This window comes from Pan paniscus, chromosome 8 (genome assembly GCF_029289425.2).
Source record: "Pan paniscus chromosome 8, NHGRI_mPanPan1-v2.0_pri, whole genome shotgun sequence".
Taxonomy (NCBI): Eukaryota; Metazoa; Chordata; class Mammalia; order Primates; family Hominidae; genus Pan; species Pan paniscus.
In genome coordinates this window covers 102,775,630-102,795,541 of record NC_073257.2, presented here as the reverse complement: position 1 = coordinate 102,795,541, position 19,912 = coordinate 102,775,630, and the positions used below count along the sequence as shown (strand labels likewise).

The 19,912-nt window shown below is 36.5% G+C and overlaps 1 protein-coding gene across 4 annotated transcripts in view; it reads left to right on the top strand.

Annotated features, from left to right (window-relative positions):
* Positions 1-19,912, top strand: part of HTR7 (5-hydroxytryptamine receptor 7) — a 143,051-nt gene that overhangs the window by 92,608 nt on the left and 30,531 nt on the right. For all 4 annotated transcript variants that reach the window (XM_055093122.2, XM_055093123.2, XM_003825351.6 and 1 more), the window contains exon 2: positions 15,846-16,601. In XM_055093122.2, coding sequence (XP_054949097.1) covers positions 15,846-16,601 — 756 coding nt within the window. The remainder of the gene's footprint in view (positions 1-15,845; positions 16,602-19,912) is intronic.

The following is a 19,912-nucleotide window of genomic DNA, read 5'->3' as shown; positions in this document are numbered from 1 at the left end:
TAAACAACATAGTTCTGAACAACCAATGGGTCAAAGAAGAAATGTAAAGAGTAATTGAAAATTCTGAAACAAACAAAAATGGAAACACAACATACCAAAACTAACAGGATGCCATGAAAGTATTTCTAAGAGAAAGGATAGGAATAAACACCTACATGTTAAGAAAAAAAGAAAGAACCTAAATAAACAATGTAATTTTATATGTCAAGGAATTAGAAATAGAAAAAGACCAAATTTAGCAGGAGGAAGGACATAATAAAGATCAGAGCAAAAAAAAAAAAAATGAAATAGACTAGATGAACAGTAGTAAAGACTAACAAACCAGAGCTAGTTTTTTTTGGAAAAGATAAATCAACAAACCATTAACTAGACTAAGAATGAGAGGGAATAATTAAATAAATCAGAAATGAAAGAGGATACATTAAAACTGATGTCACAGAAATACAAAGGATCATAAGAGACTATGATGAATAATTATAAAGTAACTAATAGGGATACTTCTAGGGGTAGCCTAGAAGAAATGGGTAAATTGCTAGAAACATACAAGCTATCAAAACTGAATTAGGAAGAAAGAGAAAATCTGAACAGACCAATAACTAGTAAGTCAATTGAATCAATAATAAAAAACCTCCCAACAAACTAAAGTCCAGAGCCAGATGACTTCACTGGGGAATCTACCCAACATTTAAGGAAGAGTTAATGTGAATTATTCTCAAACTCTTCCAAAAAGTTGAACAGGAAGGAACACTTCCAAATCCATTTTATGAGGCTAACATTACCTTGATACCATAGTTGGATGAGGACTGTATGAGAAAATAAAATTATAGGCCAATATCTCTGATGAACATAGATGCAAAAATCCTCAGCATAATATTAATACTAGCAAAAGATGGTCCAATATATGCAAATCAATAAATATGATACACCACATTAGCAGGAGGAAAGATAAAAATAATATAATTATGTCAGCAGATGAATAAAAAGCATTTGACACAATTCAACATCCTTTTAGTTAACATCATACTCAGTGGTGTAAAGCTGAAATTGTTTTCTTTAATATTGGGAATAAGACAGGGTTGTCCACTTGCACCACTTCTGTTCAACATAGTGCTGGAAGTCCTAGCCATACTAATTAGGCAAGAAAAAGAAATAAAAAGCATTCAAATTAGAAAAGAAGAAGTAAAATTGTTTCTGTTTTCAGGTGACATGATGATCTTATATGTAGAAAACTCTAAAGACTCCACTGAAAAAAAACTGTACCAAAACTCTGCCAAAAACTAAGAACTAATAAGTGAATTTAGTAAAGTTGTGAGATACAAAAGCAACACATACAAATTAGTTGCATTTCCATAGAGTAATAACAAACTATCTGAAAAAGAAAGCCACAGAGTGATCAGACAACTTACAGAATGGGAGAAAATTTTTGCAATCTACCCATCTGACAAAGGTCTAATATCCAGAATCTACAAGGAACTTAAACAAATTTACAAGAAAAAAACAAGCAACCCCATCAAAAAATGGGCAAAGGATATGAACAGATACTTCTCAAAAGAAGACATTATGTGGCCAACAAACATAGGAAGAAAAGCTGCACATCACTGATCATTAGAGAAATGCAAATCAAAACCACAATGAGATACCATCTCCGGCCAGTCAGAATGGCAATTATTAAAAAGTCCAAAAACAATAGATTCTGGTGAGCCTGTGGAGAAATAGGAATGCTTTCACACTGTTGGTGGGAATGTAAATTAGTTCAACCATTGTGGAAGACAGTGTGGCGATTCCTCAAGGACCTAGAAGCAGAAATACCATTTGACCCAGCAATCCCATTACTGGGTATATACCCAAAGGAATATAAATTATTCTACTATAAAGACACATGCAAACATATGTTTACTGCAACACTATTTACATTAGTAAAGACCAACCCAAATGCTCGTCAATGATAGACCGGATAAAGAAAACGTGGTACATATACACCATGGAATACTGTGCAGCCATAAAAAAGAATGAGATCATGTCCTTTGCAGGGACATGGGTGAAGCTGGAAGCCATCATCCTCAGCAAACTAACACAGGAAAGAAAACCAAACACTGCATGTTCTCACTCATAAGTAGGAGTTGAACAGTGAGAACTCATGGACACAGGGAAGGGAACAACACACACTGGAGCCTGTTGGGGGATGGGGGGCAAGAGGAGGGAGAGCATTAGGAGAAATACCTAATGCATGTAGGCCTTAAAACCTAGATGATGGGTTGATAGGTGCAGCAAACCACCATGGCACATGTATACGTATGTAACAAACCTGCATGTTCTGCACACGTATCCCAGAACTCAAAGTAAAATTTAAAAATGACTAAGTTTTATCTATGCATCTTATAAAAAAAGAAATAAAACAATTCCAATTATAGTAGCATCAAAACCAATAAAATCCTTAGGAATAAATCTAACCAAGAAGGTGAAAGATGTTAGGTACTGAAATCTATAAGACATTGATGAAGGAAATTGAAGAAGACACAAATAAATGTCTAGATACCCCATGTACATGGAGTAGAAGAATTCATATTGTTAAAATGCCCATAAAATCCAGCACAATCTACAAATTCAATGCAACTCCTATCAAAATTCCAATGGCATTTTTCACAGAAACAAAACAATCCTAAAATTCATATGGAATCAGAAAAGACCCCAGACAGACAAAGCAATCATGAGAAAGAAGAATAAAGCTCGAGGCATCACATTTCCTCATTTAAAACTATATTACAAAATGGTACTGAAAACAATATGGTACTGGCATAAAAACAGACACATAGATCAATGTAACAGAATTGACAGCATGGAATCCATGGAAACCTCCACATACATGGTCAACTTATAATGGACAAGGATGCCAAGAGTGCACAATGGGGAAAGAATAGTCTATTCAATAAATGATGCTGAAAAAACTATATCCACATGTAAAAGAATGAAATCCAATCCTTATCTTACACCACTCCCAAAAATTAACTTGAAATTGCTTAACGATTTAAATGTAGTATCTGACACCATAAAACTCCAAGAAGAAAACACCGGGTAAAAGCTCCTTTATATCGATATTGGCAGTGATATTTTTGAACATAACACCAAAGGACAAGCAACAAAAGCAAAAATAAGCAAATGGGACTACATTAAAATAAAAACCTTCTTCACATAAAAGGAAACAGTTAACAACATGAAAAGGCCATGTACAGAATGGGAGAAAATATTCAGAAACCATGTATCTTATGAGAGGTTAATACTCAAAATATTTAAAGAACCCATATCACTCAACAACAAAAACCCATATAATTCCATTAAAAATGGGAAAAGGACCTGAATAGACATTTTTCCAAAGAAGACATACATATGGACAACAGGTACATGAAAAGGTGCTCAACATCACTTATCATCAGGGAAACATAAACAGAACCACAATGAGCGATCACCTCACACTTTTTGGGATAGCTGTTATCAAAAAGACAAGAAATAATGAGTGTTCATGAGGATGCGGAGAAAAGGGAACCCGTGTGCACTTGTTGGTGAGAATGTAAGTTAGTACAGCCTTTATGGAAAACAGTATGGAGGTTCCTTAAAAAATAAAAATACAACTAACTGCCATATGATCCAGTGCTTCTACTTCTGGGTATATGTCCAAAGGAAATGAAGCTAGTATGTTGAAGAGATATCTGCACTCCCATGTTAATAGCCCACTATTTACTATAGCCAAGCTATGGAAGCAATCTAAGTGTCTGTCAAGGGATGAGTGGATAAAGAAAATGTGGTATATATACACAATAGAATATTTTTCAGCTACAAAAGAAGGCAATCCTGCCATTTGCAATAACATAGATGAACCTTCAGGGCATTATGCTAAGTGAAATAAGTCAGATAGAGAAAGACAAATACTGCATAATCTCATTTGTTTGTGGAATCTAAAAAGTGAAACTCAGAAACAGAGAGTAGCATGGTTGTTGGCAGGGGGATGGGGATGTGGGAAATGGGGATATGTTGGTCCAAACTTTTAGTTGTAGGATAAGGTATGGGAATCTAATGTACAGCATGGTGACTGTAGTTAACAATAGTGTATTGTATACTTGAAATTTGCTAAGAGAGTAAACCTCACCACACACACACACACACACACACACGCATACACACAAAATGGTAACTATGTGAGGTAATAGATGTGTTACCTCACATAGTAACACATCTATGTGGCTCATAGATGGCCACACACTTGTGACGAGGAGGCCTGATTGCATCCTTAAAGACATCTACATGCCTGGAAAGATCAGAAGCCTCCTTCACTAACTGAAACACTTGAGTTTTGAATTTAAAATCCTGGAAGAGTCCATCAGAGTTCCATTCTGTACCTAACTTTACTGTGGTAATCATTTCACAATATATATGTATATTAAAAAAGAGAAAGTGATAAGGTAGAAACAGTCCAAAAAGAAAAAATAAAGCTTTGCAGTAGTTTAGAGTAATTCTTTAATTTTTTGAAAACTGTCTGTGCTCATTATGAAAATTCAATTATAAAAAATATGAAGAAGAAAACAAATCATCTAAACTCTTAGGCAGAAAAATAAAATAAATAACATGTAGTAAGTATCATTTTAGATGTTTCTTTATGCTTATGTCCACTTAGGAGGATGGCTGGCTAGCTGGTTAGTTGATTCAATGACAGGTAGATAGAAAGTTGATTGATTAAAAAAATTATAAAAATGATATCACACTATACATGTTACTTTAACAAAATATTAAAACTAAGTTTACTTGAATTTAAAACAAGAAAAATAAACTGAAGTAGAACTTTCAGTCAGAGCTACTATTTTTTCATTTAATTTTTTTGACACATAATAATTGTACATATTTATAGGGTACATGTTTATTTTATTTTATTTTTTTGAGACAGAGTCTCACTCTGTTGCGCAGGCTGCAGTTCAATGGCGCAATCTCGGCTCACTGCAACGTACACTTCCCGGGTTCAAGCAATTCTCCCTCCTCAGCCTTCCAAGTAGCTGGGATTACAGATGCCCACCAACACGCCTGGCTAATTTCCTGTATTTTTAGTACAGATGGGGTTTCACCATGTTGGCCAGGTTGGTCTCAAACTCCTGACCTCAGGTGATCCACTTGCCTTGGCCTCCCAAATTGCTGGGATTACAGGTGTGAGCCAGTGCGTCCAGCCCATATTGATGTTTTGATACATATAATGTATAGTGATCAGATCAGGGTAATTAACATATCCATAATCTCAAACACTTATCATTTCTTTGCATTGGGAATATTTTCGATATCCTCCTTCTAGCTATTTGAATCTATATATGCATTGTTAACTATAGTCATCCTACAGTGCTATAGAACACTAGAACTTATTCCTCTTATCTAGCTTTAATTTTGTATCCTTTAACAAATTTTTGTATATCCTTCTTTCTTCCTACCCTTCCCAGCCTCTGTTATCCTCTGTCCTACTTTTTACTCCTATGAGATCAACTAATTTTAGAGTGAGAACATGTGGTGTTTAACTTTCTGTACCTGGCTTATTTCACTTAATGTCTTCCAGTTTCATTCATGTTTCTGTGAACGACAGGCTTTCCCTCTTTTTATGGCTGAATAGTATTTAATTGTGTATATACACCACACTTTCTGTCTCCATTAAACTGTTGTTGGACACCTAGGTTGATTCAATATCTTGGCTATTGTGAATAGTGCTACAATAAACGTGGGGATGCAGATGTCCCTTTGATATACTGATTTCCTTTCCTTTGTACAGCACTAATTTTAAGAGGTATCTGTTCCTGAAAGATTGTGTAAAGATTATGGGAAAATATGAAAGCCATCAGGAGGTTGGATTTGTATAAACTATATGTTACAATTTTAAAGTGTTACAACTTTAGGCAGTATCAGTTGATCTCTACTTTGAAAGTTGAATTGATTAGTGCTCTAACACTGTATCCTACCTTGCTTCCGCCCCCCTCCTGATTCTTGTGGCTTATATTATTTTTACTTTGTAAAATTTACATTCTGTTATGCTAATATAATTCCCATAGGTGTTACTGTTGCATTTAAACAAGTTCAGTAATAGCCATTGTTTCCCTGGTTTTAAATTCTTCATTTTGATTCATTTTTAGTTGGATGGCACTTTACTCTTCAAATTCTTTCATGTTTGAGAATGTCTACTTCTTAGCTTTATAATCTTAGATAACAGGCATAATGCTATTTCACTTTTTTTTTTTTTTTTTTTGAGACAGAGTTTCACTCTTGTTGCCTAGGCTGGAGTGCAATGGCACAATCTCGGCTCACCGCAACCTCCACCTCCCGGGTTCAAGCAATTCTCCTGCCTCAGCCTCCCAAGTAGCTGGGATGACAGGCATGCGCCACCACGCCCAGCTAATTTTGTATTTTTAGTAGAGACGGGGTTTCTCCATGTTGGTCAGGCTGGTCTCCAACTCCTGACCTCAGGTGATCCGTCCACCTCGGCCTCCCAAAGTGCTGGGATTACAGGCATGAGCCACCACGCCTGGCCGCTATTTCACATTTTATACACTCAATCTTTCTAGACATTTTCTATTATATTTTGGCATGGAATTCTGCTGTTGAGAATCAGCCTGATTTTTTTTCTACCTTGCATATTTTCTGATTTTTTTTTTCTTTCCCAAATGCCTGCAGTGGTCTTTCCATGTCTTGAAGTTCAATAACATTACTAGGATAGGTATCATGGATAATAATTCTATATCGCTTTTTCCCAACTATGTTATGTGTCCTTTTGCTGGTAAGATTCAGCTCTTTCATTGATTCGAGGAAAATGTCCTAAATTATATCACTGTATACTTTTTACATGTTGCAGCTCTATTTACTTAAACAATTTCCCCCCACTTGTTAGGTACTTTCTTTTCTTCAGGGAGATGTTATATTATGTCTTGTCTTTGTGTGTTCTCCTTACCTATCACCTTCTAATTGCTTGAATAAATTTTTCCATATGCATTGATATGATTACCTCAAGCCTTTTTACTTCATGCCATTGATTTGCTTTTCAGGTGTGTCTGTCTCTTTTCTTTTCTTTCCTTTTTTTTTTTTTTTTTTTTTTTGTGACAGAGCCTTGCTCTGTCACCCAGGCTGGAGTGCAGTGGCACGATCTCTGCTCACTGCAACCTCCGCCTCCTGGGTTCGAGCGATTCTTCTGCCTCTGCCTCCTGGGTAGCTGGGACTACAGGCCAGTGCCACCACGCCCAGCTAATTTTTGTATTTTTAGTAGAGACAGGATTTCACCATATTGGCCAGGGTGGTTTCAAACTCCTAACCTCGTGATCCACCCTCCTTGGCCTCCCAAAGTACTGGGATTACAGGTGTGAGCCACTGCACCTGGTCAGGTGTGTCTGTCTGTTTCTGTTCTCAGCTCCTGCTCATTCATCCATTCGATCTGCCCTGATGATGTTCTGGCCTCAATTTATTTTCTTAACTTAGCAGTCTCTTTTTATCTCATTCTGCTGTTTTAACATCTTTGAGCCTCTACTTCAGTGATCATATATATTTATTAAGGTCTCTTACAGTGAAAAGTACTTTTAGGAAAACAACTTCTATTCTGAATGTTATGTTTGCCTTTTGACTTGGTTCTTCAAGTCTTAGCCATGTTCTCTCTTTCTTTTTTCCTTTCATTGTTGTTATTGTTGGAGCATGTTTCTGTAGTTGCTGTAACAGTTTAATCTTGCTCATTCTTAACATGAGTTGTTTATTTAAACCCTAATGTTTGTTCTCACATACTGTGGTTGAATTTTCATCGATATTCTGCCTTATTTGATATGCTATTTTTCTCTTTTTAGGCTAGTATTTAGTGCATCTACTTTTCAGTTGCCCGGAAGTGTAGGTTTGCGGGGAAAGGAAGGGAGTAGATTCTACCACAGCTGAGTGAAGTTTGTTAAGGAGGATTACTCTTTACTCTGAATACTCATTAGATGTCCTGGACCAGACAACATCCCGCTAAGCTCAGGATTTACCAGTCTTCTGGAAGTTGGCATACTCCCCTGGTTGAGCTCAGTGTCCTGAAAGATGACAAGTTCTGTTGGCCCTTAACTCTGCTAAAATGGTATGTGGGGCTTCTGCTCTTCATGGCTTTTCAGTACTTTTCTTTAGGTTGTCTTCTCACCCTCTTGATTTGCTTCTCCCCAGTATGAAGGTGTTATTTGGAATTTTAAGGATTTACTCACCCTGTTTCTTGAGTACTGCTTCTATGGGATGGGGTTGAAAGCCACACAGAACCATCATAAAACAGAATATTTTCCTTTCTTTTCCTGCCTCTAACCTTTAAAAAGTTTTTAGCTAAGGTTTTATGCCATTCATTTCTTTTATTATTGCTGATAAATTTTGGTTCTTTCTTTGCTGCCATCCCCGCCCCCTTTTTCTGAGGAATAAAAGGCCAAATTCTTTGGAAAATTTAGTTTATTGTGAATCCATATACAACTGAAGTAATTAACAAGTATAATTCAGGGGTCATTACTATCTCTCACACTATTCATTTTCATGACTTGTATAATTGTCTAAAAATCCTTTAATAGACATGTATTTTTCTTTTTCTTTTCTTTTTTTTTATGACAGGGTTTTCCTTGGTGGTGTTTTAAGCCACTAAAGTGTGGTAATTAGTTATGTAGCAACAGTTAACAAATATAATATATGAATTTTTACAGGCACTTTTAGAATTAAGTGATTTATTTTATTTTAATTAAATCTGATTTTCTGTCTTAAGGGAAACTCTCTTTTTTGTTTAATAATAATATCCTTTCTCAAAGAGGAGGCTTTGCTACTGTGTTTCCAAACTTGGTTGAATTTTGTTGCTTTCTTCCCCCCTCTCTCTTTTATCTACTTCTCTCCCTCAATGCTGAGGGCAGAATAAGGAATTTAAGTTGTTTATTGTTCCTAACTATAAGTGTAGCTTAGAAACACTGATGGAAATGGTTTAAAAGTGTATTGGAACCCCACTGTAACATTGGTTTTAGAGAACAGGTTAGCATCTAGGTTAATGGCAAATGATAAGTTCAGTGTATTGTTAAAAATTTACTTTTAGTATTTAAAAAAACCTGATTTACATACATCCAGAACACTGCACAAATCATAACTGAATAGCTCACTTACTTTCTACAAGGTGAGCATACCTATGTAACACACCCAGAGGAAGAGAAAGAACATTTTCAGAACTCCAAGCTTTCCTCCTGCACCCTCATTGCTTAGACTCCCTCTTCCCCGGAGGTAACTGCCATTCTGGCTTCTGTCACCAGCAGCTAGTTTTGCCTGGTTTTGAATAGTATGTTCTTTTTTGTTTTTTAGCTTCTTTAGCTCGAGCTTATGTTTGTGAAAATCATCCATGTTGACAAGCAGTAGTGGGTTCATTCTCATTGTTTTATAGAATTCCATTGCATATATATGCCACAGTTTATGTACTTATTCTACTATTATAGAGTTATACTAATTTTACTTTTGTAGAGTGGATTAGTTTCATTTGGAGCTATTACCAACAGTGCTGCTATAAACTTTTGTATGTGTATTTTGGTTAATGTTCATTATATACTTGGAATTGCTAGATCATAGAGTGTGTATTATTTAGCTTTAATAGATATTAGCTTTAATAGATAGTTTCCCAAAGTTACTGCATCAGTTTACACTCCCACCAGTAATGTGTGAGAATCACAATTGTTTCATATCTTCACAGAACACTTGGCATTATAGTTTTTATCATCATCATCATTAATTTTAACCACTCTGATGGCTGTTAGTGACATTTCATTGTGCTAATCTGCATTTTTGTCATGACTCGTGATGTTAAACACCTTTTCATATGTTTGGTGAAGGTGAGTAATTTTCAAACTTTAGGGCTCGATCCATTAATGGGTTATGAAATCAATTTAGTGAGTCAAGGCCAGCATTTAAAAAGTCTGAAATAGAATAGAAGAGAGTAGATAATGGTTTATAATGGTAAATACAGATTTGTGAAACTTTTGTTTAATTTCCTACATATAAATATACACACATATCAGTTTATTATATAAAATGTTATATTTCTTTTTGTGAACTGTGGTCAAAAAGGTTTTAAAAAACCTTGTTGTGTATTATGCATTCAAGAAAAATCTACAACTTGATTAAAACATAAAGACCACACATACCTCATTTAGCACAGGACTGGGAAATAAATCTAATAGCTGAGATAATGGAAACATGATTCATAATGATTTTGTTAGGCTAAACTGGAAGCAAACTGTTCAGATGAAATATACAGTCAAGTAAAGCCCTTCATGTGGTAAGTATAAAGTCCTTGTAATTGAATGGGAGAAGGCTGCTTTGACAGCAGTGTGGGGGATAAAGACCCAGAACAGTCAATCCTAAACACAAAGTCCTAGGTCTCCAATCCTTGAATGAGAATAGTGGCTTGGGAATCTGCATGTTTCTAAAGCTCCTGAGTGATTCTGATAATCTGGCAGTTTCAGCAGCCACTGACATCAGCCGGAGATTCTAGTGGATTTTGCCAACTGCAAGGGAGGAATCTCCCGGAGGAGGTGTTCTAAGTGTGTGAACGCTTTTTAAGCTGAACGCTCTAAAAAACCACCATATTTCAGAATAATTCTACCTAGTTTCTTTTACTCCCTAAATTATCATTCTATGGCAGTGAAACTCAGAAGAAGCCATTTAATTAAAGAACCATTATCTACCATTTCTATACAGTTAGAATGGAAGACAGGCAGCAGAGTTAATTTACCTCCGATCCCTCTCTATGCAGATTATAACTCCCTAATCCTCTTTTTCTCTGAACCTGTACTTCAATGGCACCCCTATTGTGAGTTGCATATATTCCTCAATTATATAATACTTTAGTGCTTTCGTCCCTGAGATTTACTGTACTTTAACATTCGTATGTATTTTACAGTAAAATTTTGAAGGCTTTATAAGCATCCTGCTTTCTAATTAACAGTGAGGATAAAATGTTAGTGTGATTAAATATTAAACATGCATACTTAAGGAATATTAAAAATCAGTCTAGTTTTTTTTTCTTTTTTTCTTTCTCACCCTTGAAGGTAAGATTTATCCTATACAAGGTTTGGAAGAATGAATGTATAATTTAGAGAAACACTTCCCTGAATACCAATATTACTTTATATAGTAATTATGGGATTTTAAATGCCAATGAGTTCTTTCTCTTTTGTATAAACTTATGAATGTATTATAATAAAGCACTTTTGACGAGCTAATCAAATAAAACAATGTAAGATTTAATTATCAGCTTTCTAAAGATTTTATGAACCAGATTGTTTCTATTGCCAGAATCATTTAATAATTTAGGAATCTCAGAATCCTCTTAAATCTTTTATTTTGTTCTTAAAATAGTGGTTTTTTTTACATGCTCACTACAAAAATATCAAGCATAGAAAATATAGAGGAAATTTAAAATCATTAAAATTTCTTCATCTCAGGTAAAACTACTATTGATATTTTAGTTGATATTCTTGTAGACATCTGAGCATACACAGACATGCTCACACAAGCATACACCCAGTTTTATATAGAAAGGTTAATAATATATGTTATACGATATTCTATTACTTATCTTTAAGAGCTATGTGTTTTTAATCCACTCTTCTGTTGTTTCTGTGTTAGTAAATACAGACGTACATCATCATTTTTAATGGTTGCATTATACATATTATATACAGTATATATATATACCATATCTAATCTCCTATTGATAATACTTAGATTGCATTCTTTTTCCTCTATTATGTGTTTAGTAACATCTCTGCACATTAGTCATTTTGCATTTGTACAATTATCTTCTTAAGACAAAATCCTAGATGTCTGATAATTGCCAAACTGTCTTCCAGAATTATTTCAGTTGACATTCCCAATAGCAACGTAATAGAATGATTGCTTTTTCAGTTTTCTAATATTGGATTTTGTCTTTCTTAAATATTTGCAAATGATAAAAATGTATCATTTTAAAATTTGCATCTCTTTATTAATGAAGTTCTAAATATTTTTAAGTGCTTATTGGTCATTAGTTTCTCTCTCTCTCTCTCTTTAAAATAGAGATAGGGTCTTGCTATGTTGCTCAGGCTGGTCTGAAACTCCTGGCCTCAAGTGATCCTTCCACCTTGGCCTCCCAAAGTGCTGGGATTATAGGCATGAGCCACTGCGCCTGGCTTTGTCCATTAGTTTTTCTTCTTTGATCAATTGCTTAAATATTTTTATTGGGATGGTTGGCTTTTTGTTTTTTCTTTTACAAACTCTGAAGTTCTTACTATGGGATGGCTGTGTTTTGTATTGACCTGTAGGAAATCTGTGAATATTGTGATATTGCCATTTAGGTTTCTAGTTTATGATTTGACTTTTAACTCTTCACAGAATGATTTTTGAATTAAACTAAATGTTGCTTATAAATGTCACTTATTTATTTTGTTTGTTACAAACATTTATTGATGTTTCATTTTGTACTTTCAAGCTTTTGTATTATAGTTAAGAATGGCCTTTGTCATCTCAGGATTGTGGAAATACTTGCCAATATTTTCTTAGGGTTTAATTTTTTTACATGATAATCTTTGATCCATGTGAGATTTATATTTAATAAAAAGATAAGAAGCCAGTAATACTTTTACCTCAATTGCTGGCCAGTTGTGAGACTTCAAGAATATCCAGTTTTTTACTAGTGATTTAAAGTGACTCCTTTTATATTGAATTCCCTTATATATTTGAATCAATTTGAACCTATCTTGTTTTGTTGATATCTTTTTGAATAATTATTTTGGGGCTTTTATTTCTGTGGCTTTATACTTTTTTTTAATAGGATAAGTATCCCTTCATTATTCTTTTTCAGATTATCTGTACATTTTTGCATGTTGACTTGGTGAGCTTTAAAATCGTTAACAAAAGCCATGCCAGTTTATTCATTGGGGGTTATATGGTATTTATAGATTGAGGGGAAATAGGTACTTTTATAATACTAGAATTTCTTATTGAAAAAACAAGTTTTTTCCCCCATGGATTTAAGTATTTTAAAAAATGTACCTCAGTAGCATTTTGTATTTTCTTCATATAGACTGTAGGTATTATTTTTAAAAAGCTTTTTCCTAGGTGTTTTTAGTTGTTGTTAATTGCATCATCTCCACACTATTTTCTGATTGTTAATGGTTAAAACAAAATATTAACTTTTGTTTATTTATTTTATATCCAGACACTTTAGTAAGCACTCATCTTTTTTTCTAGTAATATTTCTGTTGATTTTAGCCTTATAATGTCTCACTAGGTGGAAGTGAGGAGCCTAAGAAGTAAATATAACTACCTTATTGTAGGATGTCTTGAAATCATTAGAGAATGGTGCCTAATGTAGAACAGAGTTTATGAAATATAATTTGTACATCCAGGGCAGACTGAATATGGACTAATCATGATTGAAATATAATGTGTCAGCCTAAGTGTACTAGAATGAATACACATACCATTTAAATGAGATTATCTAATATTCTGAAATGTTCTTTGTACTCTATTAATCTCTCTGGATTCATCTTTGTGAATTCTGTATTATTTACTTATCCAGGAAAAAGATGGGATTGTTATTTAAGTGGGAAGGCATAGTTCTAGTAAGGAAAGTGTGAAGAAAGGGGAGAGAAAACAGATTTCCTCAAAATAGGAGTTTACTAGGTTGTGAATTCCAGGCATGCTAATTTTTTAAATGCTCCACAAATAAAATATAACTTTTTTTGTCATAATTTTTCCAACATAATACCTGTTACTTCAACCATCTACCCTATTGAAACACCCCCCTTCCCAGTAAGTAGGTGTAAAGTGGTCTGACAATGCCATCTGGTGGCCTCCTGGGGAATTGTGTAAAGTAACCTCTACCTGCTGGACTTCACTCCTTGGTGAACCTGAGGCACCATCCTGGGCTCATGTCTTGGATGCCACATTCAGGCTTGAGAGCAGGCATTTATCCTGGGGCTGTAGACAAAGAAAGACGAGAAATCAAAATCCACATCTGGGAAAGGCTGCTGGGGAAATAAGGAAGGTGCCCAAAAGGCCACATTCACAGGAGCTGGTTGAGAACAAGGACTAGATTTTTCTTTTCCCTCCCTCTTCCCTTTTCCCTCTTCCTTACTCCTTCACTCCCTCTCTTCTGAGTTACTTTCCCCCACACTGCCCGCCTTTTTCTTAGCTCTTATTCTTGCATTCTCAGGAAAGCCTCCCTCTTTCTCTTCCCTCATTCTGTTTGGGAGCCACATCATAATCCTAACTACAGCTGATAAATCTAAGGGTAGTGCTTGTAGGTCAGCTTTATTAAGGAAAAGGGGAGGCAGAAGTTTGCAAATGAAGAACCAGCGTCATGAACGCCTGACTCCTTGGAAGGGATCAGAAGTTCCCTTCAACATTACCATGGCCTCAGGTTTTCCCCTTCATCTGACATGATTTCCCCATTTGCCTGCACGCAGGATTTTCGTCTCTTCTACTCACTGTTCTATCCCCAACACCTGGAACAGAACCTGTCCAGTAAAATGAGCTCCATTAATACTTATTGAAGGAAAGAATTCTAGAGGAGTAAGAACATCTGGCTCATTATTTTTTACTATATTTCAGTGTTGTCTTCCTGTAAGTGTTATAGTGATGCTAATTTTCATTGTGAAAGTATGATTTTGGACTTTTGTGGGATAATTTAAGTATTAAAGGATATTTCTAGCAGAAATTGTTTTTTGAGTTCTAACCTACTAACTAACTTTCAGAAAATAACCTGTTGGTAAGTTAGGGACTCTCTGTATCTTTCCTTTTTATGTTTCAAGAATGTATCTTTTATACACATAAAGGAAGTAAAAACAACAACAACAAAATGACCAGCTTTTTTTCTGTCTTTGCTTCTCAAGTGCTCCTAGCTTTCCAAAAAAGACTCTAAGACTATTAAATATGAGGAAAACACAGGTTTGAAAAGCTGAAAAATATTAAGCATTTGGCAGAACATCTTTTCTGTGTATGTTTTCTCTGTGTGCACAGACTTGTTTGCATTATAAATCCTTGATCACAGACTTGGAGTAATATTTATTCCCTCTATAGAACTAAGCACAGAGAAAATGTTGGATTTCCCTAACATTTTTCAGAATTGCACCCTTGTTTTGTGATTCTCCTAAGAACTGGAGAGAGAAGTCAGGCTGCTTTTATTTCTTAGATTGTTCCTCTGACATGGCTGTTGTGTGAGAATTTTCTGTGGGTAAAATAATAATAAGAAGAAAAATGATCATTTTCTGCTAACCATTTCAACACTCTAGGATTCCCAAATTATCTCACGAATCTGTGTGATCTTAAAGAAGTGCTTTTGCTGTAATGCAGAGGGAAAGCTAAAATGAATTAAAAGCTGGCCTAAATTAAGACAGCTGGGGTGATCACTGGGTGTATAATACCAGAGTGTGGTAGACCTTGGTTAAGTTTTGAGAATGTGTCACAACATCCTACATCAGAGTTGATATGTTGTCCTGGTTGATTTTGGTGCCTGTGGTCATGGGGAGGGGGAGCTTTTTAAACTTTGTTGACTACGTGGATTGTGAAAAACTATAAGGCATGCACAAAGCATGGACTAACTTTAGAGTCAGAGGGCTCTCAGGCTACAATCTGGCGATGCCTCTGTGTGACCTGGAATAAAATAGGTAACATCTCAGAGCCTTAGTTTACCTTTCTGCAAAATGGGAGTAATGATGCCTACCTGGAAGGGCTGTTGCGAGGACTGGCGCTGGTACCTGGCTGGCAGGACTTGCTTCGTTGACCAGTTATGATCATGGTGTTCATCTGTTATCTTTCCATCTCTCCACTAGGTACCTTGGGATCACAAGGCCCCTCACATACCCTGTGAGGCAGAATGGGAAATGCATGGCGAAGATGATTCTCTCCGTCTGGCTTCTCTCCGCCTCCATCACCTTACCTCCACTCTTTGGATGGGCTCAGAATGTAAATGATGATAAGGTGTGCTTGATCAGCCAGGACTTTGGCTATACGATTTACTCTACCGCAGTGGCATTTTATATCCCCATGTCCGTCATGCTTTTCATGTACTACCAGATTTACAAGGCTGCCAGGAAGAGTGCTGCCAAACACAAGTTCCCTGGCTTCCCTCGAGTGGAGCCAGACAGCGTCATCGCCCTGAATGGCATAGTGAAGCTCCAGAAGGAGGTGGAAGAGTGTGCAAACCTTTCGAGACTCCTCAAGCATGAAAGGAAAAACATCTCCATCTTTAAGCGGGAACAGAAAGCAGCCACCACCCTGGGGATCATCGTCGGGGCCTTTACCGTGTGCTGGCTGCCATTTTTCCTCCTCTCGACAGCCAGACCCTTCATCTGTGGCACTTCCTGCAGCTGCATCCCGCTGTGGGTGGAGAGGACATTTCTGTGGCTAGGCTATGCAAACTCTCTCATTAACCCTTTTATATATGCCTTCTTCAACCGGGACCTGAGGACCACCTATCGCAGCCTGCTCCAGTGCCAGTACCGGAATATCAACCGGAAGCTCTCGGCTGCAGGCATGCACGAAGCCCTGAAGCTTGCTGAGAGGCCAGAGAGACCTGAGTTTGTGCTGTAAGGTCATTTATCACTATTTTCCTTTTATCCCCCAAACCCTTTTATGCAGCTTTTTGAGGCACATCACAGAAAGCTTCCTGAACGAGTAGCTAGCTTAGTTTTTACTAAACATACCAGATTTGAATTGATAACAGTATAGACTCCAGTCTTCCACCCAGTAAAATTCCAAAAGCCAAAAATAGGTACTTAGTTGGATTGGTAGATGAGACTAATTTGCTGATGAATTGCAATTGATGTGATTGACAACAAGGCAGATGATATTTTCCCTTCTTTCTCCATAAATGACATCCAAATGATATCCTTACATCTGAATTTGTGTAACATTATTATTTTAGTTGTTATTATTCTTCTGTCCAGTAAAACTTTTTTGATAACCTCATCCTTCACAGATAAATTCTTCTTTTGAGGTAGGAGGCACAATGATCTTTTTAGTATGCAGTTACATTCACCTGGGCTGAAAGGAGGCAGCCCAGGAAAAAGAAGAGTGGTTAGTGTGGGGAGATGCCAGGATGAGGCAAGGTCTTAAAAGCTGCAAGAGCCGGACATGGTGGAGCGCCTCTGTAATCCTAGCCACTTGGGAGGCTGAGGCAGGAGGATAGCTTGAGCCCAGGGGTTGGATTATGCAGTGAGCTATGATCATGCCACTCCAACCTGGTTGACAGAGCAAGACTCGCCTCTAAAAAATAAAAGAAAAAGAGCCACAGGAGCTTTTAGGAAATGTTCCTGCCCATCTTGGCAGGTGAGAACCAAGAATTGGTCTAAGAAGTCTTAGTGACTTTCAAGGAAGCAATTACAATAGGTTTTTGGGATCTGAAAAAGGATCTGATGGTGATAGAGAAATGGAAATTTCAGAAGTGACCCACATGTTAAAAATGTGGCATTGTAAAGGAAAGAGATAGTATACTAGTTAGAGGTGTCAACATGTCTGATGAAGACTTTGTTTTAAATGTGAGGTAGAGGAGATTTCTTCACGTTTGAAAGTCAGGGGAAAAATAAACTTGGAATGAAAAATTGGAAGGTTCTGGTGAGAGAATGAGCAGATTAATGTTGGAGGTGTCCTTCTTCACTGAGCCTGGCAGGGAGGAGTAGACTAGAGAACCAGGGACCACTCTAGCAGAGAGGGACCTTCCTGGTCATCTTGTCCACCCCTGTCTTTCAACAGAAGAGCTAACTGGGAGTTGAAAAGTGAGATGTCTCACACTTAGCTAGTGTCACAACTAAGTCTAGATTCCACATCATCTGAATCCCGGTGCTACTCATTTTTCTTATACTGGACTGCCTTTATCTTACAACTGAAAGTTGGAAGACTACAGCTATGCTAATTCTTAAGCTGAGTGTAGCTTCACAGGCATTCATGTTTACTTCTATATACTCTTTTGTACACGAGATTGTTCACAATATAAAAAGTAGCATTAAAAAATAATGTAATTTTAAGTTCTAGAACATGTACTATAAGCAAACCCAGAGATCTTACTATGCCTGTAAGAGTTCGTTGAATTGACCGTTAGGATTTTCCCACCAGATTCTGAATTCCTTCACAGAAGGAACAGTGTCTTAATCAGATTTCTTTCTGCAGAATCTAGTACAGTGCTTGACACATAATAGATGATAAATAAAAGTAATAACTGCTAACCATTATTGAACACCCGCTACATGCTATGCAGCATGCTACCTGCAAAATAGGTGCTTCTAGCATCCCCACTTTTCAGAAGAACAACTTAAGGCTCAGGAACATAAAGTAACTGACCTATGTTCACACAGTCCCTAAGTGGTAGCTGTGATATGAATCACCCCGATGCTTGTATTGAATGTTATGCAATAATACTTGTCAAGTGACTTCAGTATATAGGCAGTGAAGAGTCTCAGAATATTTTTGAGCTAGAGACTAGCCATAAGCTCTCTAAGAAGACAATGAGAATGACTTGTTACTCTAAGTGAGTAAAGTTTATTAGACTTACTGTACTATGAGTGGTATCCACTCCTAGACAGCCTCAGTAGTTTCTCAGATGAAGGAAATAAGGCAAGGATATTGATAGGGTTTTGGGGCTTGGGCTGGGTGATTTGAAGGTGGGGAACTGGTGAGGATTAGGCAGAGTTTATGACATAATAGCTTTAGACTGGTAAGTACAGCTAGATGAGGGCTGTGAAGTGAGTGTTAATGAGCAAACTAGTCTTGATAAGTAGGCTATTTTTGTTGGCATATAGTCTTCTGAAAGTGACTATTTACTAGAACACATAGCTGGGTTATTTTGCCTGGCTCCAGCATTTTTTAGCACAGGAAAAGGAAAGCGTGTTGGTTTTAGTTCTCAGGAGTAACATGGGAAGGTCTCTCTGGCAATAGTGAGGAGGGCAGACAAGGGAAAGATGGGTGGCAGGGGATCCAGTTAAGCAGCCAGTGTATAAAGTAGGAAAGAACAGATAAAGTCATGAGCAAGGAAACACTGCTATATTTGCATGCATCCATAGGGTCAAAAAACTTGAGAATCATTTTTTCATAGATAATTCAGATAGATCATAAAATGGTAATCTTTAAAATGTAGCACAAAAAGGTTTTCCAGTTTAAAATAATAACATGCGTTTGCTGAGGATTCACTCTCAGACACTTTGCTGAGCACTTTATGTGAATTTGATCAATTAATCCTCAAAAGTTTATGATAGGTTAGTTTTCTTCATTTCCATTCTGAAAATAACAAAACAAGGGCGTGGAGAAGTCAAATGATTTCCCCCACAGTCATAGAGAGAGTGATAGAGCTGGATTTGAGCCCAGGACATCTGTGTTCAAAAGTGCTTTTAACTTCTATGCTACTGTGCCTTTTATAAAAATAAATCAGCTAACATAAAGTCTAAAGATATTTGCCTTTGTATCTTTAGCTAGTCTGGAGGCTTGGGTGTTGTTTTCCTGTAAGCTTAAGACAGAGGTCAGCAAACTTTAACTGTGAAGGGCCAAGTGGTAAATATTTTAAGCTTTGCTAGCCATATGGTCTCTATTGAAACTACTCATCTCACTGATGAGTAATTTGTCACTGACATAAGTAAACAGATAGGCCCGTGTACCAATAAAACTTTATTTACAAAAAGGGGCTGCCAGTTGTATTTGGCCCACAGGCCATAGTCTGCTGTATCTTCTTTGCATTTCTCTCAGTTTGAATTTATAATTACAGAATATCCACTTCATTAAGGATGATTAGCCTAAAAATATCCATCAACTTTAGGAAATTTCTAATATGGCTGCCATGCATTGAGGAAGATAGAGAAAACAGATGATATCTTTCATGTCCTTATGCACATAATTTTGTTGGATATACCTT